General features: G+C 42.1%; 1 protein-coding gene across 5 annotated transcripts in view; it reads left to right on the top strand.

Moving 5' to 3' along the window:
* KCNK2 (potassium two pore domain channel subfamily K member 2) overlaps positions 1-27,742 on the top strand; it is a 127,273-nt gene that overhangs the window by 31,680 nt on the left and 67,851 nt on the right. For 2 of the 5 annotated variants that reach the window (XM_085054823.1, XM_085054822.1), the window contains exon 4: positions 21,813-22,123. In XM_085054823.1, coding sequence (XP_084910949.1) covers positions 21,813-22,123 — 311 coding nt within the window. Of the gene's footprint in view, positions 1-19,163; positions 19,467-19,641; positions 20,091-21,812; positions 22,124-27,742 lie in introns of those variants that run through there. The other 3 variants (XM_085054826.1, XM_085054827.1, XM_085054824.1) reach the window with 3 other exon arrangements.

The raw sequence follows: 27,742 nt of genomic DNA, 5'->3' as shown, positions 1-27,742 counted from the left end.
AACTGAGATAATATCCCCAGCCATAAACATGTGGCTTTAGGTTGTGCATCCTCAATAACTCTGATGGTTGGATCTTCACCACCTTTTTGCAGAGCTCTCATGGTATGAGTCCACGAGGCCATGGCAGAGGCTCAGGGTACCTGCAAACCCACCCAGAGAGCAGAACAGATCTGCCTTCACCGCAGTGCTTCTCTCAGATGAAGGAGGTAGAGCCTTGAACACATGGTTACACATTTGACTGAGGTTGTATTTAACTATCTCAACACCACAACTGCCCAAACTGCTTCTGGCCAGCTTTCCAGAAGAAAGGCAGGCAGATTAGATCTGTAGTGTGCACATTACTGGCTGAGCCTTGTGTATGTAATCTGATCTCTCACAGAATAAGTATTTGCTTCTAAAGAAATCTAGGCAGGCAGAAATTAAACACTGGAGCTGAGTGCAACATTTTGAAAATCACCATTAACTTATATTACAAACTTTTTATAAAGATGTGCTACTTCCAGAGTAACCTTGGCTTTTGCAAAGAACAAAATCAAATTTGCAGATCGAGAGAGGTGATTCTTACCCACTACTATGCTCAGGTGAGACCCCACCTGGAGTATTGCATCCAGCTCTGGGGTGCCCAGCATGGGAAGGACATGGACCTGCTGGAGTGAGTCCAGAGGAGGCCACCACGTTGATAAGAGGGATGGAGCACCTCTCCTGCAAAGAAAGGCTTAGAGAATTGGGTTTGTTCAGCCTGGAAAAGGCTTTGGAGTGACCTAACTGCAGCCTGCACCTGAAGGGAACCTACAAGAAAGATAGATGGAGCCTATTTACAAGAGCATGTAGTGACAGAATGCTGAGACACGGAGGCTTGACAATCCAATATGGATTTACTACAAGCTTCGGTTTATTGGTTTGCAGCATACAGTTTTATAGGGTAGTTAACTAGATCATGCATATTCTGTAATCGTACAATATTATTGGTTATATACTTCCACGCCCTAAGTTTGGCTACTTGCCTTAACATGTATCTATGTTTACCTATAATGCCTGATTTCTGCATATTTGTTGCCAATTAACGCATTCTTGATGGCTCCTACAAACTCCATGTTGTAGAAAATCATGGTAACCTTAGATCGCTGATTGGACGAAGGTATCTAATTAATAGTTGGCTGAATATGGCTATTGTTAAGAAGCGGCTTGTTAAGAAGCAATCTATCTACATCTGCGTGTCCCTTCTCTAGAAGGCAGCTTTCCACAACAGAAGAACGAGGAATGGCTTCAAACTGAAAGACAGTAGGTTTAGATTAGATATTAGGAAGAAATTCCTTAATGTGAGGATGGTGAGACTCTGAAACAAGTTGCCCAGAAAAGCAGTGGATGCCTCATCCCTGTGGGTGTTAAATTCAGGCTGGATGAAGCTCTTGAGCAACCTGGTCTAGGGGAAGGTGTCCCTGCCCATGGCCAGGGGTTTGGAACCCAGGAAGTTTATCTTTTCCAACCCAGGCCATTTTATGATTCTGTGAAATGATATCCACTATTACTAAACTTTTCTTGAGGCCTTTTGTAGAATGCTCTGGTGCTTCAGATAAGACATTGACTACTTTCAAATGTTACTGTAATAATTTTAAGGAATTTTGAAAACCATCAGTCTAGAAAAGTATAAAAAACAGTTGCAAAAGTAATCTGGTACTGAGGTGGAAAAATGTGTATACAGAAACAGCATGATGAAAAAGGATAGGCATTCTCACACTTTTGCTACAATCAGGTATCTTCATACCATAAACAAAGAGAAGGGCAAGGTGCTCAGGAGATGTCACATGCTACCACTTCCCTTGTTCTTTGTATGCGCTGCTTGGAGCTGACTCTTTTTTGAGCCTGTGACAATTTCTAACTGAAGGAACAGCTGTGGCTCTATGGTGGTTCTGCAAGTTACTGAGAAAGGGCCACTCTCAGCCTGTGCAATACAGGCCACTAAACCAAATGAGAAAGTGACTTGTCCTCCTCAATGTGGGACAGAACTCTTGCCTTTACCAAAGCATGTGATACAAAAGTAATTGTTAAACTCAATAGAGATCAGGGCTGAAGCTCAGTGAAACCAGTATTTCACTGCAGTTGTTTAACTAGGCAGTTTTTCTTTGTCATTGCTTGGGCCCTGCACATGAACAGTGATGCTTTTTGCCTGGACAGCAAGTGTTCTGGGAATCTTACTTAAAATTGCTGCAAGAGTGCTGGTTCTCTTGCTGAATAAATACAGCCTTCTTTTGGATTAAAAAAATCCAAAAGAAGGTGCTATATAACCTGTGCCTTTTTACCAAAGGTAATAAAAGGTCAATTTAATGGACAAGGAATTTGTAGCAATTGGTATACTTCTGGTATTATTTAAAATTCCTGATAAAGGAAAAAATTGCATCTGAAAAGCCTATCCTTTATATGTATAAGAGGAAAAAACTGTTTTAGCATAAGCAAAATCCTCAAAGAGAAGAAACCATGTTACCAACCTTGCAAAATACACATTTTTGGTCTTTTATATGCTTCATTCCATTAATCTTGTCTTTATGCAGACTGTAAGCAGGCTGGCATACTTATATTCAAGAATCTAATTCAGGTTTCTATTCAGCTAAGATAAGTATCCAGCAGAAGAGGACAGCCCCATGAAAGGCTCACCCAGGCTGCTATTGTGTGGTAAAAAGAAGGCACACAGATGAGGAATGAAGTCCTGCAGAGAAGTTTTCTATAAGTTACAGATACTACTGCTTCCACAGAAAACTGAGCACTTGTGCAAGGATGAGAACATCATCTTCAGAAATGCAAAGCCATGAAGTAGGGTGGTTTAAGAGATCATATTTAAAACAGGTGGATGTAAAATGTCTCTCAACAGAAATATAATAACAGGAAAGAAAAATGCTTCTATATCCAGGAAACATGTTTATCAATGTGTTTATCAATACATTGCTAAAGTATTTGGGATTTCTAGTAAAAGCTCTCCAGAAATCCTGGGTTTAGGTGTGGGTAGAGTACAGCTTCTCCACAAAAACCGAAGTGTATTTAAAGGTATAGGCAGACAGAACTATGAAGGGACGGTGATGGTAGAACTGTGGATTCTTCCAGCTGTATGACTTGAGAGTGCTGTAAAGCAGGCTCTATGACAGATCTCTCGGCAAAAAATTACCAGTTCTTCAGCAGAAGATCTTGCCTTGCACAGGTTAAGAATGAGAGAAAGTCTTCCATTCTATACTTAACTTTCAAGCTTTCTTTCAAAATACTACAGCTAGGTAGGCGTTTGTCTGGAAACCTCTGTTTTGGCTTCTCAAAAATGTATTTACTATCCATTGGGCACTGTGCACTTTTAATCTTAAGATAACATTAAAACATGCACCAGAGGTCTGTCCCATAATCTGTGGGAAAAATGATGGGATGGGAACTTTGCTTTTACTGAGTTTACTCAACCTTTCTGAGTGCCTTAGCCATGCACAGCTTTTCTGCATGGATGTAATTATACCCTGTACTTCAGCCATGGGTGTGGATTTGCATCTCTGCAGAGAGAGCACATAGGGGTGTATAACACTCATGAACGACTAATGTCCTCATCCAGGCTGGTGGCAGACACAACAAGGCATCAGGAATACACATCTGGCACAGTGGGAGCAAGGCCCTGTTTCTCTTCTTTGCTGCCATGAGGTAGAGATGGTAAGAAATTTTTTGAGGTGTATTAAAATATCTTTGATGACAGAAGCCAGTTCTTAAAGAAAAAAAAACTTTGCCCACAGAAAAGCATTGGTCTGACTGAAGCTTCCCATGGGAACCTGCATTTCAGCTCCACCATGGACATAATAGTGCAACAACTTGATACTGCCAAGCTAAGTGAGGCACTGCATCAAGCAGAGTAATTCTGTCTCTTGACTGTTCAATATTCCAGGTGAAGGCCCTGACCAGCAGTAATCCATCTTCTGACCACCTGTGCAGCCAGTGCACACGCTTCCTTCTTACTTTTGCACCAGCAATTGCCTTCTTTTTTATTTCCTCTTCATCAGCATCAGCCTCTGATGCCCTTTGATGAAAGAAGAAAAGGGTTTTATTTATCCAAAGTAAGAAAAATAACTCTTAACAGCAGAGAAAATGGAGATGGAAAAGTCCTGAAAACATGTAGATAACCAAACAATGTGCAGTCAGCCCATACCCACTTTTCTGATCCATTTTCCTTGTTCTATCCACAAACATCTATTTTGTTCCCTGTGACTGCCCCAGAAAAGGTTGTCCTCCTATTCCCAATGATAATTTTTTTTTCCCACATAGGAACAAACACAGCCTCTTCTACAGTTTACTAGCACATGCTATAAACAGAAATACATTGTAGGAGAAAGTAACCTTGTTAACATGCAAATATCAGTGAAGAATGTGAGGATTAGATTAGAGAGAGTAAAAAAGCTTTAGGGATATGAAGAAGTAGGAAAAGGAGAAAAACAGTGTTCCCACTGCTTTGTAAATTTGTCTTTAAATTATTTACTTGGCACTTTGACAGCTCACAATTTAAATTTTTTCATTCATCTTAATATTTAATCAGAGTTTTTAATTATACTAGTAACTTGAGGCTACTTCTTAACTCAGCAATAGCTTCATCTTCTATTAATAAATGGCACATACCCTTGGCTTTGACACTTACTTGCTGTGAGTGTTTTGGCTTTGGTAGAACATGCAGTTCAGGACACTGTTGTTGCATCTTAAATCTCAAATCTTCTTAAATTATCAGTACAGCATTTAACCCTGATGATAATAATTTAGCATAAAAATGTTCAGTCTTCACTGTAGTTCTTAATGCTACTGTTGCTAAAATTACAGAAGATCAGAGAACAAGCACTTACAAAAAAAATCTTATTCCAAAAGATATTCTTCCAGATGATTTTTCTTCTCAGTCTGGAGAAGAGACAGTCTGGTACCTGAGAACTGTGGGTTGGAAGAATGTTATATCTCCATGTGTGGCTGGCAGGGTTTGGGATGAGGGACTTGGGTTGGTTTTTTTATTTTTTTTTTTTTGAGCTGCATGCCAAGTGAACTCTCTTGCTGGGGTTACAACAGTCATGTGGCACTGGGCTGCACTGGTTTGGAGGCTGCTGGGAACAGAGGCCATCCAGCCCAAAGCCACCAGGGAACAGTAAAAGATCTGGGGCTTGCTGGGCTATCTACTCTCCCCACAGCTCCCTGAAGTCTATGTGGCTCTGTGACGACTAGAGAATGTGATTTATGGGTTCAAGAAAGTTGACCATCTTTCCCCTGAGCCTCTGAGACCAAACTCCTGTTTTTGCAGGCAGCATGTCAGATAAATACTTTTTTGCATATTGGCCACCCTCTATTTTAAAATGTTAAGTTTTTGTTCTCATCCTCCTTATTGAGAGATTCCTCCAAAAGTTGGCTCTTCTCTTGCTTTTTGTGATTTCCAGCCAAAATTTATTCACAGAATAAATTCTGGTTTTATTGCCAACATGGTTCCTTAGCTCAAAAAAGGCTCTTTGATTGATCTACACACAGCAATCAGATGTCTTCTCAGTATTCATTTTGCCAGACTAAGTGAGCTGAGCTCTTCCAGTTTCCTTTGACTTGATTAATCTAAAAATCTTTACTGTTCCTCTTTGGATTAATTTTTATGGATCACTGATGACTAGAACTAGGTGCACATTCCCCACTGACCCCCACTTGGGGTTGGCATACAGCACTCTGATGGCATTTTCTGGCCAAACCTCACCTCCTATGTACTATTGATACGACCAAAAATAATCAGAATTAACAAAATGGTGGATTTGACAGAACTACTAATAATGCTAAGTCAGACTACAAGGGCTGAGCTTATTATGTGGCACATTTTGTATTCATACAGTGGTAACACGAGGATCAGGATCCAGAACCCAGTGGCCCACAAGGGTGGTGTTACTTGTAGGTGATCTGAAAGAATCAGCACCATAAACGTGGGATGTTTGGTAGCTTTCTGCTCAAGGGGCTGGCCACTTTGGGTTCCAATCATAATGTACTAACTCTCACCATCCACCTACTGGAGACTTAATGCTTGTAAAAATTTCTTTCCTGTCACCCGTGGCCACAACGCTTAACTCAGGCTGAAGCTCAATTGAACCCTGAATAGTCTAAGGCAGAAGTGTAACATTTCCTGTGAGATGTATTGCTTTGAACCAGAAGAGATCAACACCAAGAGGAAGAAGGGAAACATCAGCTTCCATTTCTCCCAAGATCCAGCATTACATATCTTTGATATATATTTGTTAGTTCACCTCTTAACCATTAGAAAGATTCATCAGGGTTACAAGATCCAACCCAGGCACTTGCAGTAATTACCACTAAGAGCACTCCATGGTATCTGAAGAAGAAGCAGGAAAAGTAACATACATCTGGTGTCAGAAAAGCAAAGGAAAATGTAAGGGATGAATACTTGGAATAGCAGGTAATGACTATAGCTATTGCATTTGGGCTTCTCATGAAATTCGTCAGGCAGAGGGATTAAAGGAGTATTTTTTCCCTTCAAAAAGAAAAGTTTCTAAAGAGCAAGGTGGGCAAAAGCTAGCTACTCTTCTTTTTCCATTAACCTCAGGCCAGAGGCAGTGGATGTAATTTAATAACCTACAATTAAAGAAGAGCAGTCTAATTGCCAGTTTTTTGCTAAAAAAAAAAAGTCAAGAGAGTCACACTCATTGAAAGACTGAAATTCTGCGAGGATTAATTGCAAGTGAAATACCCAAAAGAGAAATTTATTTAATATTGTAAAAAAAAAAAAAAAGCCTGGCTTTTTGCTGTTTATTGGATCCTAATTTTGAGATCAGATTGCATTAGGGAGACCAAAATTGAGAGAGGAACATGGTATGAAATTCTGACTTACATTTAGAAGCAGCTGTGTTAATGTGCCAGGCTGGAGAACACTTTTGGATGAGAATGCAAGTTTTAGAAAGAAATGATGCTACAGAGGTTTGGGCTGAAAAACAAGTCTTAGTTTGAAAAATAAAAAAAAGTGTTGACAAAATAATAAAAAAAAAACCCCTTCAGCTTTTCAGTTCTCATATGGAGTGAATTTATGAGAAGTAATGTGAAAGTTTCCACTTGTCAGAAAAAAATGGGAACAAAGCAATGCCTCGCCTTTGATAGAGTTACTATTTTGCCAAGAAACAAAGCTATCTATAGGAAGCTGTACCTAAAAGGAAATTAAGTATTCTGCACAGCAAAGAAGATTTTTTCCATGGAGATTGCTCAGATAGAGCCCTATTTGAGATGACTGAAATGTGCCCTTGAACATGAATGGTATTGTTGCTTATAAATTGGATATTGATACCCAGATCAATATGAAACCTTAAATCAATTTGGATACAAAGAAAAAAGCCCAGGTTGTACAGTGACAAAGACAGTTCAATAACAGCTGTATACAAACTCAATGTAATTGCAAGGCAGTCCCTTGAAAACATAGAATTTTCCTTGTTATTGAGGAGGGCAGAAGCCGGAATTATGTGTGGGTGCTTCTTCTCCCAGGGAGACTGCATAAGCTACAGAAGGCCTGAACCACTTGGAGATAGGAAGAAAAACAGATTAGAAAACTCCAAGCTAAATAAGGATATAGACAGCAAAGGAAAAATTAGGAGGTAAAATTCACATACATACACACACAGAAGGCAATTAAAATAGTCATTATGGTTGTAAAAGAACTGAGGAAAATGTAAAACAAAAATCACGGTATTTAAACATGTGCATGGTGAAAGAAACTTTCTATCCATGATCATGATATCTGTTATATGTTTTGGAGATTTTAGAAAGAAATGTCTGTTACAAAGGAAAAAAATTGCCCAGTTCTTTCAGTGCACATTTACCACAAACAGAGATAAACCACAACATGTCAAAAATTTCTTGTCCACAGGAAACTCCTTATACAGTGTTCTCAAGTCACTGCTTTCTAGATCCCTATGATAAAAATGGACATAACAGTACTTTTTCACCTCAAAGAATTACTGAAACTGGGAGCACTTCACAATGGTAAACATAAGTATATGCTGTTGTAATGAGGCCAGTGCACACATCTTACCTACCTAAAATTGGTGGTCTGCACTAGAGAGAGAATTTATGTTAAGGACTAAATAAGTCACTTTAAATAACTGGCACAGCCCACATTCTAAGTTAACATGTGTTTTGTCTTGATTCATACACTGATTTTGAATATGATGGGTGAATGGATTCTATCACTGTTCTGCTTTATCCAAACCCAGGATGCATACACTTTATTCAGGCACAGTTTTCATCAGTGTTTGCCTTTTGTGCTTTCCTGCAGTGAGTATTTTCTGAGAGCTGTGCCCATGGCAATTTCTTAAGTGGGCAGGCTACTCTTGTGTCATGGTATGTGGGAGTGCTTCCCATTTCCCAGAGATCAGAAGCAGGTGCAGGCTGACTGCCACTGCTGTGCTGGGGCAAGACCCAGGTGTGCATCCATCCCTTGCCCCTGCATCCCTCAGAGCCAGTTCCCATGGCAAGGAAAGCCCAAGGCCAGAGCTGGAAGGTGAGGCACGGCACGCTGTAGCCGGGCGTTGGTCTGCAGGCTCCGTGCAGCAGGACCCTGGGGCGTGCCAAGGCAGACACTGACACACAGAATGTGAGAACCGACTGCTCCGGGTTTTCAGGCTCCCTTTGAAGTTGATGGGAATTCGCCTGAATAAGGTACACATAAAAATGGAATAGATGTGCTCAGTTTTGGCCTGTTAGGACATGGGTGCCAATAGAAAATGCTTTATTGCTGAAATCATAAGCAGCTTGCTAAATATTTGGGGCTTAAGAATACTCCACCCAATGGCTTGCTGGTTAAAGCATTCACAGGGAAGTAGAAGATGTGAGTGTAGATCTCCTCTCCTGTCTCCTGAGTGGATGTTTCAGCTGTTGAGTTGCACTAAGTGGTGACTTTGTTCTCTCCTTTTTTCTCCTTCCCATTTTTTACTCTGGCCTTCTTAAGCACTTAAAAAAATTCCACCGAAACAACATCTGGAGTCTGAAGTGTGGACAGTTCCTCCCTTGAGAGATTTAAATCCCAGAGCTTGACAGGGTTTAGTGCACTTCCTGTCCTTGCTGTTGCTCGGTGCCTAGCTGCTAGCAGTTCCTGGAAGATCACCATGAATTCCTCTCATGGGTGAGTGACTTTCCCCACACAGGGAGCTCAGACTCTACTTTAGTCTGCATCTGCTGTGTTTAACTAAAGCTCAGAGCATCAGTGCAGAGCATGGTGACTCTTAGATCACTGTGTTGAGTAAGACCAAAGCCCAGAAGACCTGAGGTGAAATCACAAGAGATAATGACCATAAGAGAGAGATAACGATGGTGGATTTTATTTTAGTGATGTAAATAAAATGTGCTGCATCAATACAGAGTAACTGATGAGATGTGAGTCTGGACTGGAAGAAAGACAGGGTCACTTACCCTTGTCCTCCCTTATTGGAAGCAACTAGACCATGTAATTCCTTTCACAAGCTGGTGACCCTCCGGCCTTCAGCTTGACATTATCCATTCTGTAGCAGTGATAACTAGACCTTATAGCTAGGGTGTAAGTGCATGATATGTAGATAAAACAGATGTTATGGATGTGCAAGTGGTATATTGAGGATGCATTGCTGTTAGAACATCAGTAATTGTTACATACAGCTTTAATGTTACTTACTTTGAGAGAAAAAAAGCTGGCAGTGGCACTTCAAATGTAAGTTGTGTTTTTCCATATATAGCTTGCTGTTAAGTATTCTACACAGCAGCTACTATGCTTATGTTCTTCCCTAAGTGGTCATTTTGAATGGCAAGCAGTTCAGCAGCTATTGACAGGTTGCTTTCTTGTCTAAAAATAGAGGAATGTGTGGATCCTTGTACACAGCAGGTAGTCAAGTAATAACGAAGGTGATTGATGATAAAAAGCTTGCTTTCTGCTCTCCTGTCATCAACAACCTATTGCGATCAAGAGAACACTGGGATAGAAATTAATCTTCCTTGAGTTATTCTAAACAGTCAACTGATAGGAGATTTCTTTGATCTCATTCAATTGAAATTGATTAATTCTGTTAATTACTCTGTTTGAACTGAGTTAGCAGGAATTTTCTGCGTGTTGCAGCATCCTTGATGGTTTGCCTTCTTGCATGCCAAACAAGTAAACTTGGTAAAGAATTCGAATGGAGATGATGTCAACATAGTGTTTGCTGACTAAGACTGATGACTATCAGTGATAAATATCTGTAGAAATGATCAGATGTAGTTTGTTTCTGTACTTGGATTTTTTATTGAAACTGTCATTGATAAAAATACATAAACAGTCCTTGGAACAGGAACTCACGAATTCTTCTTCCAAGCAAATGCATAATCACTAAGCTAGGAACATTTTCTCTCCTTCTCCCTCTGTCCATTTCACACCTCATGAATCCTTAATTCTACAGGAAGAACTGGGATTACATTAGAGTTCTTTCATTATGGGATTATGGGATTTTCATAAACATAGGGCGGTCCCCCAAGTTTCATGCCATCTCCTTATTCCTGATGCCTGCTGGGAATGTTCTGATTAACATTAATAGTTCAAGTCTAACCTCCTAACTGGAATGTTTTTTCCAGTTAGCAGACTGAACCTTATGGGCTAGAGGAGACATTTGGGGTGCTTGGGACTGTACAGATAGACTGACATACACCGAAGGATTTGCCATATACTGAGGATGTCTGCTTAAGGTTTGTCAGCTATCCTGAATTCCGTCTTTGCTCTACCTAGCTTTCAGTCAAAAGGAAAATTAATTTATTGTGCTAAAATGTTATTATTAAAAAATAATCAGTGAGTATTTCTGGAGAGAAGTATGAGAAATGAAACAATAAAACATGATGTCGGTACATATTTTTCTAGCTAAGCTTCAAAGTGGTTTGTCTTTCCCATGTAGCTAGTAGGGACTTCAGCCAAAATAATTTCCAAAATACTTACCACAGCCCTCTAGTTCTGGGACCAAGTTCTCTTGCAACCTGCCTGACACAGGTTAGTCTCTGCTCTATAAAGATTCCTTTGGAGTGCCCTTCTGTGACACTGTAGCTCAGCTGGCAGTCAGCAGCTAATTGACTCTGAAGAAACCCTTTATGCAATAGGAAGACAAAACATCCTGACAAACTCAGTACTTGCTCTGGGGGTAAACAGGTCATTTACCGGTTTTCAGTAACATTCTTTCTGCTGATGGTGAGGGAGGTGAAACTTGCTAAGCACCCATGTGAGTATATTACTATTTATAACACTCAAGTATAAAACCTCTTGTGCACAAATATGTAAGTGAGAACAACAAATACAGCTCAGTAATATTTCCTAGAGATCAGCTAAAATTACAGAGCAGTTCAATGAAGTCCAGTAATGTGTTAAGATCAGTGATCTCTAAGTGTGGCTTGCTTGAACCAGGCTTGCTTGAACACTGGAGTGATAGACTCTCTCCAGTAAGGTTAAAGATGTGGATTTTTATGCAGAAGAAATAATTAGAGTCCTTTTTCCTTATCCCAATGGAGTCTTGCAATCAATGCACTATCATGTAAAATCTGGAGGCTTTTCTTTTATTTGTGTTTTAAAAGAAAGTGGTAACCATATCTACTGTTTGCATAAAGTTTGTTCTGCTAGCCTTCCAAATAAGCCAAATGAAGGGCTAATATCTGGATCAATTGGGCATAAGAGTTGGGCATAATGTTGAGCAGCATGGTGGGAAGCATGATTATCTCCAGAAGCAAAAAGCTTGTAAAATAACACCAGTGGTGAAAATGGAGCCACAGAGAAATTAAAATAAATTGGGATGTTTTGGGATCACTATTTTGCTTCTAGACACCTCTGTCCAGGTCAGATGTTATGTCTTGCACCAGCAAAATGATATAAAAAGCCTCAAAGTAGCTGACAACAGGTAACTCCAGAACTAGACCATGCTGGGGGAGTCAGAGTTCCCAGTTTGAGTGTGCTGCTGGGAAGATGGTACCTGCCCTGCCTTTGGGAACCTGGCAACTCTTTTGTGTTATGCTGCACAATCCTTTTCATGCAGCAGCTTGCTCTGAATTCCCACACAGCTCCTTGCGTGGGGTTCTGTTGTGATGTACAGCAGATACATTCAGGATATCCAAAATCCTTCACATCTGGATTACATGTATTTTTGTAGATTTGCTAACATGTATTTTTGTAGATTTCTTTTGTGATGAAGGACACACTCCCTGTGACCCTGTAAGTTAGGAATAAGGGATGGTTTTTTCCCCACAAATCTACTTTACTAGTTATAATATTGTGATCAGAGCTGACTTTCCGAAATATTCTAGGCAATTTTTATGAGTCAGTAAAATCACCAGATCTTTCCTCTAAAATGAAGAAATTGCCAATAAGTCTCCAAGAATCTGGTGCAAATATTCAGCCTGAGGCTTTCTTACTCACTGCTTTTGTTGTATTTCTTTCATTGAGATACTCTTACTGGATAAAGCCTTAGGTAAATTTTTTGAGTTGTAATCCCCTTAATATCCGAAGTAGTTGAGAGAGAACATGAAAAGCTAAAAGAGCAATAATTTTAGGAATTGGTTTCTTTATGGCTTTTCTATTAACTTTTTCCTGGCAATCATGATCATTAATTTGGTATACTACCCTTTTAAACACACACATGCACAATCATAGAAAGTTTACACAAATTGTGGTAGGGGGTCACTTATGCTGTATTTGTTGCCAATATAAATAATTTAGAAAAATAATTATTTTTATTGAAAAGTACCTTTTACACTAGCATAATGATTTTTTTTACAATTTTCTTGACCATTTATGTGATGGGGCAATTAATCTTTTTGGGGAAATCATTACAAAAATATTAAACTGCTGAGAATTTTAGAAATAGAACAGCTTTTACGTCCAGGCTGCTAAAATGTAATGGAAATTTCATAATATTAACTTTAGCTGTTTTATGTGAAGGGATCATACAAAATAACTTTCTCACCAGTCACAGCCCTAAGTGCATCTGGTTCTATTTGGTGCCTGGGGTATTACATCTGGGGTATATTTATATTTGCTGTGCAAAGAGGAAAATACGGGCCAATCTTCCCCTGTATTTTCTACCTATATTTTCCTTGGAGCCAGAACCCAGCTTTTCATGTTCCCTCTACCAACAGAAAGTAAAACATAAAACTGCGCAAGCCCATGGCTGAGTTTCCTTGCATGCTTGACATCAGTGGCAGGACACAACAGAAAGACCTTTCTTCTAGCAAAAAATGTATTGATTAGAAGACACTTTAAAGCTGAAAAGATTAGTATGAACCTGTAGCTTGTTCTCCTGCTGACACGGTCCATAACTGTCAGTCAAAGATTAAATCACCAAGCCCTGAATTTCAAGATTACACTTTAAAGGAAATACAAGGAAGTGCCTTCAAGGATGGAAGTGCTGAGCAATGCCAATGCATGATGCATCTGAATGGCAGCAATTTATGCTTCTTGCTGCCCAAGTACTTTATGAAAACTGGGCTCTGCTTACCCAGCTTTCTGCCTGCATGGTGTTAGTGGCATCTTTATCACAGCAGAAAGAACAAGCCTTAGAACAAGCTATTGAATTAAAAAAAAAAAAAAAAGACTACCAAATTATATCTTTCTCTAAAAAAATCTGTAACATCCTTTCCAGACATATCTCTATGTAGCTGAACACAGAGTTGCCAGAAAACTCTCTTGTGCATATTTGAAAATAATTCATAGATTTCATTACATTTTTATGGCTAAAGCCAGGTAGAGTAGAGTCTGGTGGTTTTAAAACATAGATGATACTTAATGTTCTCCTTTTTCATTGCCTCATTTGTATTCTTTATTTCTGATAGCAAGTCCTTTCATTATCCCTACATGATACTTATTTAGTGTTGCCAGGGCTATTTTCTCTTGTTTTCTCTTTGTCTGGTTTGTTTTGTTTCTTCCAAATCTTATATGTGGATTACTCTAAAAGAAAAGCACTAATGCTGTTTTAGGTGATTTCCACTGTCCTCTGTCTGTATTTTATTTTATTTACTGATTGTTGTGTCATAGGTATGTGTCACTAATTCTACAGTTCCCTAAAATGTGGATATAGTACTTTACAAATAGAAAAAGTCCTCAGCTTCTCGAGACATGGTTTAAAAGTAAGTTTACTTACTTATGGAAAACTCCCTTTAGAGTCAGCACAAACTTTGGCCATTCTTGTCAGGCCTGAGGTGTGCAGTCATATGTATGTTCTTTTTGTTTCAAAATACTCCCTGCTTTTCCCAGGCTGCAAAGACAGTACAGAGATTAGGTTTCCATCTCGTAAATCATCCAGTAGCACCATGAAAATGAGTTGCATGATTGGTACTCTTGGGTGTGGACAGACAGACATGAAATCTAGATATTCCCATTGTCAGTCTCCTGTTTTGAAGAGACCACAACTGCAAAAATGGAAAACAAATTACAAACCAGCAATTTTGTAGAACATTTTAGTGATTACAGAAAAGCATTTTGTAATCATCCCAAAGCACTACTAGCTGTCCCTCAAGGAGATCAGTAATTCAAAGTAGTAGTAAGTTTTTTCTGTGCATAAATAATCCATAATAATGGTGACATACGGCAATTCACATTTATCATTGATGAGAATGGCACTGAAAGTTAGATATAATCATTGCTTCTGAAGCTGTCCAAGCATAATAGATTTGTGAAAACAGATATGGAAAAAAAAAGTGGCAGAACACGTGATAAATAAATCCCATTAGGTCTGGAACATGACACAGGCAGGGAGGAAACCCACTGGGAGATTTGCAAGTCAGTGAAGGAAGATACACATTCACAATATTAATTACAACAGTGAATACTTTATGGATTCTAGAACAACTTCCCTCTTGCTGCAAGTGGATAAATAGATAAGGCTTACTAGCAATGGAAAGAATTAGAACCTAATTAAAACTGACAACTGAGCTGTATGAAAATAGATGAGCACATGTAAACATTTTTTCTAGTAATAGATGAGGTGAGAAACAATGGCTTTTCTGCTGAATAAATAATTTGTCACACTGTAGGACAGACACTCGTGGTAGATATAACAACTTGCTAGTGAGGTAGAGCTCATTAATATTGTGTGGTGCAGTTGACACACTGGAGGGAAGGGATGCCATCCAGACGGACTCTGACACGCTTGGGAGGTGTCACTCAGCCTGAGCTGGCAGTGTGCACTCACAGCCCAGAAAGCCAACCAAATCCTGGGCTGCTTGCAAAGGAACATGGCCAGCAGGTCAAAGGAGGGGATTCTCCCTCTCTGCTCTGCTCTGGTGAGTCCCCACCTGCAGGGCTGCATCCAGCTTTGGTCAACCCAGCATAAGGAGGACATTGGAGCAAGTCTAGGGAGGTCATGAAGTTGATAAAAGGACTGGAGCATCTGCCCTACAGACAAGCTGAAAAAACTTGGAGAAGAACTCATAGCAACCTTCCAGTATCTGATGGGGGCCCCAGAGAAGATGGAGAGGGACACTGCCAGGAGCTGCAGTGATAGGACAAGAGGAAATGGGTACAACTTAGAAAGAGGGGAAATTTAACTTACATATTAGGAAGAAGTTCTTTACTGTGGGGGTGGTGAGGCACTGGAACAGGTTTCCCAGGGAGGTTGTGGATACCCCAGTCCTGTAGCTGTTCAAGGCCAGGTTGGATACAGCCTTGAGCAGCCTGGTCTAGTAGGAGGTGTCCCTGCTCATGGCAGGTGGGTTGGGACCAGATGGTCTTTAGGGTCCCTTGCCAACCCTTAGCATCCTATGATTCTAGGATTTTGCAGTACATATTCTAGTTGCACTGTGTATGCTTAACTCATTTCAAATTGTGAATCAAAAGAGATCACGTATTTTTCAATGGGACTGTTTTAGGGCTTTACCATTTTCAGAGGCAGAGGAGGGCTGAGTATCCCTCAGCTGCAAGTGTCTCCTGCCTTCTCCCTAGTGCTAGGAGGGTGTGTTTTCAGCACAGTCACTCAGAGCAGCCTGGCATTCTTACTGCCTGTGAAGAACAGGGTCTGCCTTCTTGTTTGCTCCAAAGAGAAGCAGGCTGTGTGCCATTAGTTCCTCGTTTAGTTTAAATTCCCATAGCAGGATACAACTGATGGTTTAATGGTGAAATACAATGACATGGCATGGCCTTAATGTCATAATTATCCATAAAGAACTGGCAGAGATCTTTTAATGTCTTCAAAGAAGTCAAGAGACAAATCATTTGTAAGTCCTGCTGAATAAGTAAAATAAGCCTTAAAATTGACTTACTATGTGAGTCCGGTGATGTTTCTGCAAAGCTTTCTAGTAATAAAACTTAGCAGTAGCAGAGGTTTATCCTTGACATGACTGGATGTATGGTTTGGCCAAATACTGAAGAGAGGCAGAGGTTTCCTGTTGCTGTGTGATGAGGAAGAGGGGAGGATGCTGTGTTCAGCAGGTCCCAAAGCCTGTAGCAATACAATATATTGTTTGATCAAAGGCACAGGTCCCCTGTGGCCAATTAAACAGGTGCCCAGATGAATTAGCTGCCGTTGAAGTCAGCGAAGAAAATGCCCTCACTGGAACCCTTGTCATAACAATCCCTTGGGAATGTAGAAATTCTTGTAGAAACTAAGTAAGATTGAAGAAGGCTTTAACCAGTGGTGCCTCCCATTGCACAGCTGGTTAAAGGAGAAGAGCATTTACTGCTCCCAAAGGTGAGGGCTGAGCAGAAGCCTCTTGCTCTGGGCACAAAGCAAGTGCTCTTCTCAACCTCCCAGGGAGGGAATGGCTCCTGAATTAGGAAGAGGAAAAGAAAGTATTAGTGACAGGTAAGAGTACTTCTTACATATGATTTTTAAATTGGCCTTTCTATGGTAATACTTTTCTGGAATAACTATTTCCTTGCAAGTGACCTCCTGTCCCATCAAGGCTACATTTAGATCATCTGCAGCTGTTATTTCCATGAATATGGGATTGCTATGTTTATCATGCAACTTTGACTTCCTCTGCATGCTGCATGCCTGTCTGTCTTGGCTGAGCCTACTTTTAACGTTTCAAAGAGTTGAGCAGCTTCCAGCAGCCACTGTCTGTGAGTAGTGTGGTCATCCCAAACTCATGCCAATACATTTTTGGACAGCACTTGACAGTCCTGTACTTTGTGAGTTTTTCTCATGTTAGCATGAAATACACAAACCTGCTTATACTTAATCTTAGAAAAAGTTTTTTTAGTTTGTTCAGATAAACCTCTTTGGCTCAGCAGCAAACCCATTTGCTTGCAAGGTTGGAGCTCTGTGTTGTAGACCCTTTCACTACTTAATTTTATCTGTGTTGGTTAGTGGGAAGTTTTGTTAGTGCTGCATTTGTGTTTGTTTAGTAAAGCTCAGGCCTGATGCATCAAGCTGGTCAAATATCAGTTCCAAATTTGAGGGCAAAATGGTCACACACAATATTCAAACAATGTGTGGTGTACACTGAAAAAAAAAATAAAAAAAAAAAAAATGGTGGGCACAACTCCATAGAGTAAAGGCTGGTGCTATATAAGGCCTCCAGAAAATAGGAGTTGCTGTACATGACAGTTTTCATTGTGGACTACAAAAAGGATTACTTGTTTTCTTGCTGGATTTGAAGATGTCTGCCACTGCTGTATGTGGAGTGTTTATATCCCTGGTAGAAATGAGAACGCACAGCTCAAATCCACTCTAAGCAAGTGGTAAGCTCGAGCTGAGGATTACATCTGGGATCACAATACATGGAAAATACCTGCCAATTGAAAGTAAACATTGGAGATGTTTACTAGGTAGTTAATGGAAATAACTACTTTCACAGAAACAGCTCTTCAGCTCTTGAAGTTATCAATGAGACTCTTGGAGTGGATCTCAAAATGTTTTCTGCCCATTGGGAGGAATGCCTAAATTTAAGGACTGCTCCAAACCCTCCTGAAACTATTGGAAGGCTTCCCAAGGATTTCAATTTGTAGGCAATAAGTATGACCCTTTTAAAGCTTTTAATAATATTTCCTTCTCTCAAGGAAAAACAAAATCTCATTCCAAATATTTAGATTGCTAAAGAAAGGCATGAAGTATTTTCCACAATATTTTATAGGTCAGTATGGAAGAAAGTTTTCAAGCCTGTTTTCCCATAGGATATTCAAAGAAATCCTGTGAAATGATCCTTTTCCATGAGATAGGAACAGGCCGTGATTATACATGCTAATGATTAAGAAATCTCCTAGAGACAAAGGGGGAAAGATGATGTTTTGGGGGGGCTTATTTTGTATTTAAAAGATTCAGGTGTGAAAATCTTTCATCTTCAATAATTCGTTGAGCAAGGGAGAATCAATGGTCAGAAGCAGATGTTTCTTTTTTCCTTAAGAATCAAGGCTGTTGATGAAGGCAACCGTATGACCAAAGGTCTGCTTGCAAGGGGTTGTTGGACTGGGCCCAGCAGCTCTCACTACTCAACAAGTGCTCTGCTGGTTCCCAGGGATGGGCAGCAATGAGCTACAACTCGCACTCAAATAGCAGAGGCAGCTCCCTGCCCTGTGCTGCATCTCCTGGAGACGTGTGGACACACTGGGGGAGAGTGGTGTGATTGATGTTGCTGAAATTGGAGTCCTAAGGAACTCAATATTACACTCATTTGTATTATGTCACATTGATATGGAGAAGCGTTAAAATAAGTGACTTCTAAAGTGTTTGCTGATGGTGCTGCTGATTTAAGCGGGATTATAGCCCATTAAACACCCGATGTATGACTGTCTTTGGCCGTTTTACTGATACAGCCTCTGGCTTTAAATGCTTGAGACTTATACCCATTTGTTACGGTGAGTAATTTTTTAGACTTTTTAGAGGTGGTTGTGGGAGCAGTTTTTGGTTTCTCTTGGTAAATCCTGTTCTAGGATTTGTCTTCTCGGCAAGTGTAGATGCTTGTCACCTCAGTGTGACCAACTGACCCATGGGTAGTGTCACAGGTGACAGATGACCAGGAAATTGGGGAGTTAGCCCGCGGCAAAGATAGCAAGGATAATTTCAGGCGTTTTAGTGGCAGAAAGCACAGTTGAAGCAGCATTTCTGATGTATCTATCAGACTGAAATGGAAGAAGGCGGTGCGCAGGCGGTGCGTGCGATAGGAGCGCAGCTACCATCCCTGACTCCCAGATCCCACCTAGTTAACTCCTTGCAGCAGCACACCAGGCTGCCAAGCACCGGGTTAAAATCAGGCCGAGCCGGGAAGGACGGAACCGCCTGGCCCTTCAGCCCCGCGCCTCTCCCCGGCCAGGGCCGAGGCGTCCCTCCTCTTGTCCCCCCTCTCCTGCTAATTCGGTGACATTTCGGACAGTTCAAAAGTTCACGGGGAGGCTCTGGCGAGGCGGCCGGGTGTGGGGCTGGAGCGGGGACCGCCGGCAGGTCCAGCCTCGCCGGCGGGGTTGGCCGGTGCCTTCTCCTCCCTCCCTCCGTCCCTCCTCTCTCCTCGCTTGTTTCCAGGCGAGACCTTGGTCTCCGCAGGTACCGCTCTGCCTCCCCCTTCCATCTCTGCCCGGCGCCCCTGCAGCATCTGCCGGCCGGGCAGCCTGCGCGGAGGGGCGCGGAGGGGCGCGCACCCCCGGCGGGCCGGGAGCGGCGGGGAGCGGCTGCCCCCCCGCCGGCGGGGGGCGCGGAAGGGGGCGCGGAGGGGCGGGGGGGCAAGCAGCGGTGCGGTTGCTCGCCGCCCCACAAAAGGCACCGCCGGGCTCCGGCTGCTCCGCACGCCCCGCGCACCGGAGCGCGCACGGACACGCACACACACACACACACGGGCACTCACACACACACGGACACACTCGCACGCACTCGCACACACGGGAGCGCCGCGATGTGCGATGCGCGATGCGCGACGTGAGGCACCTCGCACGCTCCGGGGCCGGGGGGAGCCGGCGGGATCCGCGTTGCCAGCCCGCCCGCCCCTGCCGCTCCCTCTCCTCCAGACCCATCCATCAGCCTCTTCCTCTCGGTCTGCTCCTGCCTTTCTTTTATTTTCTTTTTTTTTAAATTTTTTAATTTTTTTTTAATTGCTCTAACTGTATCTACCCAAGCCCTGAAAAAATGCCTGCCCGTGGAGCGAGGAGAGGGCACCGGGTCGGTAAATAAGAAGTGAGTACGAGCACAATGGCGTGCCTCCCCGCTCCCAGCCCTGCGGATGCTGCATGCGCCCCTGCTTCCCTCGCACCGGACCTCGGGATGCTCCCCGCGGCCGCCCGGGGCTCCTTTGTACCTTGCCTGGCTGCTTTCCCTTCCCTTCCCGGCCCCACTCGCGCCGCGCCCCGGCTCCGCCGCCGGCCGCCTCGCCCCCGCGCCGCTCCCCGCGGCGGAGCATCCCAGCTGGCGGCAGCATCCCGGGGGCTACCGAGGCTGCACCTCGCGGGGGCTCGGGCGTCCCCCGGCGCATCGCACCGGCCGCGGGGAGGGGGCGGCGGGGCCGGCGGCGTAGCGGCGGTGCCCGGTGCCCGCTCCTTTGTTCGCCGCCGGCGGCCGCGGCGGGTCGGCGCCGCTCCGGGCGGGCTCCGCGGCCCCGGCCGCGCGGGGAGAGCTCCCCGGCACCGGCCCTGGGGGCTCGGAGGGGCTCGGGGGCTGCCGCGGGAGATGAGGCGGCGGCGGGCAAGGTGCTCCCCCCGCCAAGGTGCGGGACGGGGGGGCTGTGCCCGACCCCCGGGTGCCCGTGGGGCGGGGGCCGGAGCGGTGGGAGGCGTGACCGCCGCGCGTGGAGTGCCCGGCGCTCACCCCGCGGGCTGTGAGGGGTGCCCCGCGTCCCTGCCCGGCCCGGGCTGGGGCTGCCACTCTCCTCCCGACCCCTTCTCCCAGCGCCGCGGCGTGTGCTGGAGCCCGGCGGGTTCCCGGGCAGTGACTGCCAAGTACCACTGCCTTCCCTGCGGGGACGCATCCCATCTCCGCCGTCCTGAGGGAGACTTTACTCTAGATTTAGATCTGGGCTTTTCCCACCAGCGGCTGGAAGAGCTGTCTTGGCCATTCAAAACGTGCTGGTTATCCAAAACAATTTAAATATAGCTTGTGTGGTCGCTGCTGTGGCCATCTTCCCACAGGAGACCTTTACCTGCACTTAATGTGGAGGATTTTTTTTTAGTGCACATGTAGTTACTGGTAGTCACATGAGTTATCCAAGTACTTGATTAACACACTCAGCTGCTCGCTTCCTAACCCGGTGGGGTTTTGTAGCTGTAAATAGAAATATCAGCTCTAACAAATGTATGACTCTTCCAGTAAGCACACATGTGCTGTACTAGTGTTTTCTGAAAAGTGTAATCAATATGCAATTAGCCTGTTAAGACCAGTATGATGAGCAATGTCTTATTTTTATGGTTGTGTCTGGGAAGTTAGGAGATGATCACACAACTCTTCTCCGAGAGCATTTGCTGGAGCATAGGACAAAATAGGTGAGAGAGAGAAGGTTTTGTATTTTCCTGCTATTTCTGTAATGTTGAGGTAGCACACAGCTGGAAAGCTGCTTAGCAGTGCTAAAGAGAGCAGTGAATGTAAAGAATCTCTGCAGCAAAATACTGCCTTGGAGTAATTTAATGAAATGCAAGGGTGTAGGGGAAATCTGCTTTTGGTAATGATTGAATATCATAAGGGGACAGACATAGAAAATGTTGCAAATGTGCATATGCATGTAAAATGGATACTACTGCTCAGAGCCACAGGTCTATTGTAAGGTGTCTTGGGATTAAGACAAAGATTCAATGGTTTAAGAATTCCATTTAGAAGAAGCAGAATTCATGTAATCTCTTGGCAAGAAGTTTAGTTGACAAAACCTGAGTGGCACTGTAAACATTAACTTTCTTTTTCTCTTTTTGCCAGTGGCGGCACCTGATTTGCTGGATCCCAAATCGGCCACTCAGAACTCCAAACCAAGATTGTCATTTTCCACCAAGCCTACCGTGCTCGCTTCACGGGAGGAAAGCGATTCGGCCATTAATGTTATGAAATGGAAGACAGTCTCAACAATTTTTCTGGTGGTAGTCGTGTATTTAATAATCGGAGCAACAGTATTTAAAGCCCTGGAGCAGCCTCATGAGACCTCCCAGAGAACCACCATTGTGATTCAGAAGCAGACGTTTGTATCTCAGCATTCCTGTGTGAATGCAACAGAGCTTGATGAACTGATTCAGGTAATCCATACCAAACCCCTGGTCACCTTGCCTTAGAGGAACAGATTATATGTGGCAGTACTGCAGTGAGAAGGGGCAAAACCTTTATAAACAAAGCTCTGTGTTGGCTGAGCGATGTAACAAGTGTTAAGACCAGAAGTTGATCATTTGCATTTTCATGCAAAGCCTCATGGTTGAAAAGCTCTTGCTATTTTTAGGTCCGGTATGCTTGGTAGATGGCCTTTTCACTGAAGCCTCCCATTATGCTAATTAAATGATTATTCATCAGCAATATATATAATTAATAGTTCACAAAGGAATTGGTATATTGATTGTGCCTTTCAAGTTCTGTCAATATTTGAAGTGCCTAATTCTGAGGAAGAAGCTGCACCATCCATTGCCTTAAAGGACTTCTAATTTACTGTGATTTTATCAAGCTAGCTTTCTTTCCAGCTGTATGTTTCTTTATATTGATTTTGTTTTAAGTACAGGAAAGTACCATGGACTTCCTACTTTGATCTTAAATCTCAATTTTCTCTGCTTCTTAAAGGCACATCCACAAATGATGCATATTGGTGTGTTCCTACTAACATGACTTTACCCTTGCAGGTCACCTGCTTCAGAACCATAGGAAATATTTATTTGAAGTAGTACAGAAGTAGATCTGGAGCCTTATAAATCCCCTTCCATCTTTAATCCCATGTTTTTATGAATATCCTGTGCCACTGGAAAGAATAGCAGAGGGCTGCCAGATAACATCAGTTCTGGGCATGGGACAATGAAATGGGAGACTGGAAAAAGCAGTCAAGAGTTGGCAAGGATTGACTCCTTCTAAAACAGTAGCCATGGAGCTATCTGGGTCTACAGAGCCCAAGATGGGATGGGGAGAGCAGGAGAGGGTGTTTGGCATCCAGAACATGGCAAGCAGGACCTCTGGAGCATGTCAAATGCATGGGCAGCAAAGATTTCTGGAGGTGTTTTTTGTCAGCAGATATGGCTGGGAGTTTAGAAGTTGATTTTACCTCTCTAGACCGACCTGTCTTGAGCATCAGCATGGACATACTTTTTTTTCAGTTTTAAATACAGAGTTCTGATGTGCTGAGTTATTTTTATGGTCCACTACTTCTGAATTTTAAAGGTAAGTTGGGAAAATGTCTTGTATTTTGTGATTTCTCCCCTGCCTTGTTGCTAGAATATGTTCCAAAACTGCTACCCTTTAAATGCCTGTCAGACAGTTCCTCTCTCTGTGAGTCTCAACCAGGCATGCCTGAGGAGATGCTGCCAATAGTGATTTAGATGCAGTGTAATATCTGTGTTCCAGTGGTTTTACCAGCAGAATGTGAGATAATCTTTCAGAGAAATATACAAGCACATTCGGATGAAAAATAACTCTTGTAGCTACTATAAATATCCTCCTATGAAATTTTTAGGTCAGATACTGTACTTGTGAAGATAAAAAAAGAAATTTTGAAGCAATATTATCTTACATCATCTGTGAGATGGACCTTAAGGCAAAGACTGTTGAAGTTTGCTCTGGAGTACTTAGATATTTTAGCATCTATGATTCTTTACCCAGAAGCACAGATTGATAATAAAAACCCACTTCATCAGCATTCAACGCCCATTTGATGTTCTGTGGAACATAAATGAGTTTCAGTACAATCATCAGAGCACAGATAGCCATACCAGCATTAGCCTCCATCTCTGCTAACGATCTTGCCACGACCAGAAAAACACGGGCGTGTGAACCACGGGGAGGTGACACAGCCTCCCACAGCACGTGGCTGAGAGAGAATTGTGTGAAGAGCTTGCTCTGCTTTCTGGGGTAAATTGGAAACTTAATTTGCCCTTGTTCCCTTCTGCTTCTCTGTAAAGAACACCACGTTGTGGAGGTAGGAATGTGCTGTTACACTCCTTTTATAGGAGCAGAGCTGGGGCACAGGGAGCCCATTTGGGTGCTTTTCTTTATGCAGAGTAAGTGTTAGTGAATGACATCAAGTTGTCTAAGGGTTGGGAAATTCTACTTGTCCAAAGTAAAATGGGAAAGCAATGGTAAAAGAGAGCCTCAAATTCAGTTTTCCAGGTCTAGGCTGCTATCTTGCACATAGGGTCATATTTCTTCCCTAGTTGCCACTTTGTCACAGAAACTAAATTAGTGAAATACATTTTGTCTCTCTGAGATTATGTCTGACTGCTATTACAATATAATGCAGTATTCCTTCAGGTTTTTTTTTTAATGTCTGTATGAATAAAAATAAATAGTGCATGCAAGGAAAAAGTAAATGTTATTTAAGAATTCACTGAAAGCTATAAAACTGAAAATTTATAGGTACTAGAGTAGAAGGGAGGTGGAATGATAAGTTTGTGTGAAGAAAATTACAGAGTTTGCAGACTGCAATGTCTTCTTTAATCAAGTATTTACCTTGAGTCAAACTATAATGAAAACCAATATAACTTTCCCTTTTGAACTTAGCATTCTGGGAATCCAGAAGCTGTTTTGCTCTTTTGTGCCAGTCATTGCTCAAGGTGCTTATCATGCCAGGCTTTTTTAATCTTCACAAACTTCTGCTCTGCAATTTAATCCTCACTGTGAAGCAGGGTTGACTACCCTAAGACTGTCCACTGGCAGCACAATATGTGGTTGCTGATTCAGGTGAGCATATTGGAGAGGCTGGTTGGAAATCACAAATTTAGTTTAAAAAAAAGGGGAGTCCAGTTTGCTCACACCCAGGGGCCATGGAGCTCCCAGCACCTTGGCTAAAATCTTCCTTTTGTCACAAAGCTGTTTAAAACAGTGCTGTGTGTTTCTATAAATACACACAGGATAGGAATTTTTTCCCTTCCTGTCTTCTCCATCCTTATTTTATCTCACCAATCACCAAAACCTTTCCTGGTACAACAATATATACTGTTGCCAACTTTTCAGCACACACAGGTTTATTCCCTGGGTTTTGAATTCCTGAAACTTTGTATTGCCACATTGATTGTGTGGCTCCTCTGGGTGTACTAGGTGAGAATTATAGTTTTACAGACATCATATATTTTATACAGATGTAAAATATGGGGCAATAGAGAGCTGCTGTGCAGCCTAGAAATTGTGCAAAGTTAATGAAACAGAATGTTCTGATGGTGGCACTGAGGTAACTTCAGCTGCCTCAGAAAAACGACTTGTGCTTTCCTCATAATTTTTCAGCACAGTCCAGCAGTGTTGTGCCTATGCTGACAAAGGGATGGTCTTCATGACCTCCTCTGTCTCTGACTTCCAGGGTCCAGAGCTGCAAATCTCTTTCAGTCTAAAGCATTTCAGTTACTTGTTGCCTCACTGTAACAGAATATCCCTGCAGTGAACAACGGGATGACCCTGAGAGGTATAACCAGGTACATCATTCCTTTGACATTTTGTGAGCACTTCTATTTAGTACCATATTAAAAATGTGCAGAAGTCATACAGTGCATATCTGCACACCCAAGAGACCAGTTTTTCCAGGCAATTTCAACTCCTTTTGCTGTAGCCTGAAGCCTGCATTAACAACAGCATTAAGTGGATCACTGGATGCTGTCCCCAAGGGTGCTGAGGTGGGCAGTGCACAGCACTCAGTGGTGTTATCTCTAAATCTACAGATAGAGAAATATCCCAGGAGGGAAGCTTGTAAAAGTATAAACTCTACCTGTGTGAGTAATGAGAATACCACAGAGCAGCAAGCTGTGCATGGTCTGATGTTAAACTTCACTTTTTAGAAGTTTCGGTTGGAAGGTCTTGCAAGGATCTCACTTATTAATAGATGAGAAAGCATTGGTTTAGTTAAGGTTATGTATGATATCTAATACATTATAAAGCTGCAGAAAGAAATGTGGCCAAGTGCTTTGCTACTATTTCTTCTTTTGGAAGAACACTCTACAATTCATCACAAATGGTGTTTTTACTTCCCTGTCTGTGCTGCTCTCAACTTGGCCCTGCCACGCAATGCAGAGTAACTGTCAGGTGACAGAATAAAGGAGTAAATGTAGTTCAGACTGTGTGGATGTAGTGTATATGTGACAAAATACATAAACCTGAGCTTCTTTTACATTAAGGATTTTTTTATGTCTTGCATCCAACAGTTTTTCCCTCTCCACTGAGCTTTTTGTTGATTGAAGCTGATAGAAACCTGGGAGTAATCCAGCTATACCCACACAACTAACAACGAGCATTAAAGAATGAAATAATTCTCTAACTGGAGCACTTGTATCAAATTATTTCAATCCAATTCTAATTTTCTTTTAGCTTGTTGACTGCTTCCAATAGCAAGCTTGCCACTCAGCATTGAAAATGTTAAAGACAGCTTCCAAACTCAGATGCACAAAATGTATTGCCAAAAACCTAGAAAAATGCCCTGCTGTATTTATGCACCTGTGCATAGTAGCAAAGGTAAAGAGAGCTTAGGTTCCACTGCTGATGTTCAGGTGGCACTCCTGTCCTCCTGCAGTGCTTTGCAGCCACAAGACACTTGTGTCTTCCTTCATGACATCTCTCAAGGTTGTCTCTGGGAACAGGTGAGCCTGACTGAATTTGATATTCAACAACATCATAAAGTTGTCATTATTTTTGTTTCATACATCTCATTCACTCTATAGGATCCTGAAGATCCTATGGAGGAAAAGAGGAGCATGAAAAAACAGTGGATTTGTTTTGCCCTTGCCCAGAACTTGTGTTGTTCCTAGGACATAAGGATGTGACCAATATTTTGTGTTGTGGGATGTCTTGGCAATGAGAAATAATGGTTTGTCCCCCTGCCAAGGAAAAAGCTGATTAGAAAAAAAATAAGAGAAGAGCTTTTTATGTAAATACCACCTAATTATATATTGCTCAGCAGTTATTTGTTTATGTTGACCTTTCAAAACCAGAATGGAAGAAAAAATCCTTTAAGTATCCAAGCAAGTTGCTTAATGTGTTACTTTTTCATGCAAAAAAGGGAAATAAGAAAAATTTCCATTATATTATTTTAAATATCTAGAATTTCCCAGCAAGATTGTGTGAATTATTATAGTTATCTTAATGAGTTAATTCTGAAAACTATTAAAGAGTTTTCAAGTAAAGTTACAATGGAACATAAGTTAATAATAGAATATAGTTAATTTCCTGTTCCTTTAGCAGAATGATCTTTCAAATATATTTATTCTGAATCACTAATAAGTGGAAAAAATACTGTTACACTAAACAGCACAATCTTTTAATGGGTTCCAAGTGCAGTGTGTGGGAATTCTTGTCTTATAAAGCCTTCATTTTGAAATCTGAACAAGTTTTCAGGGTGCTGCACCGAGCTGTCTCAGCAGTAATACATTTGTAGAGTTTTAAATCCTGCCCCTTTCAGGGTATGTGGCTTCTTCTGAAAACTGAATGCCCACAAAAATGTGCTTGCCTTTAAAACAAACAAACCAACAAAAAGAATTAATGAGCCACCAGGATTAGCCGAATTTACTTGGATCCCACAAGTTGATCTCCTTGGGTCCTGTGTGGACTTGTGGCTAACGTGGGGAGAACAGCTCTCTGCTCAGGGGTCCACAGTCGTGTGCCATTCCTGTTTTCATCTCACATTTGTGTCAGCTGCATTGCCTCTTTTCTTTCCATTCATCTCTTAGATCATGAATGAGACCAAAATG

This window comes from Lichenostomus cassidix, chromosome 3 (assembly GCF_008360975.1).
Source record: "Lichenostomus cassidix isolate B80296 chromosome 3, HeHo_3.0, whole genome shotgun sequence".
NCBI lineage: Eukaryota > Metazoa > Chordata > Aves > Passeriformes > Meliphagidae > Lichenostomus > Lichenostomus cassidix.
The sequence above is the reverse complement of the archived record's forward strand: the minus strand, read 5'-3'. Positions and strand labels throughout refer to the sequence as shown.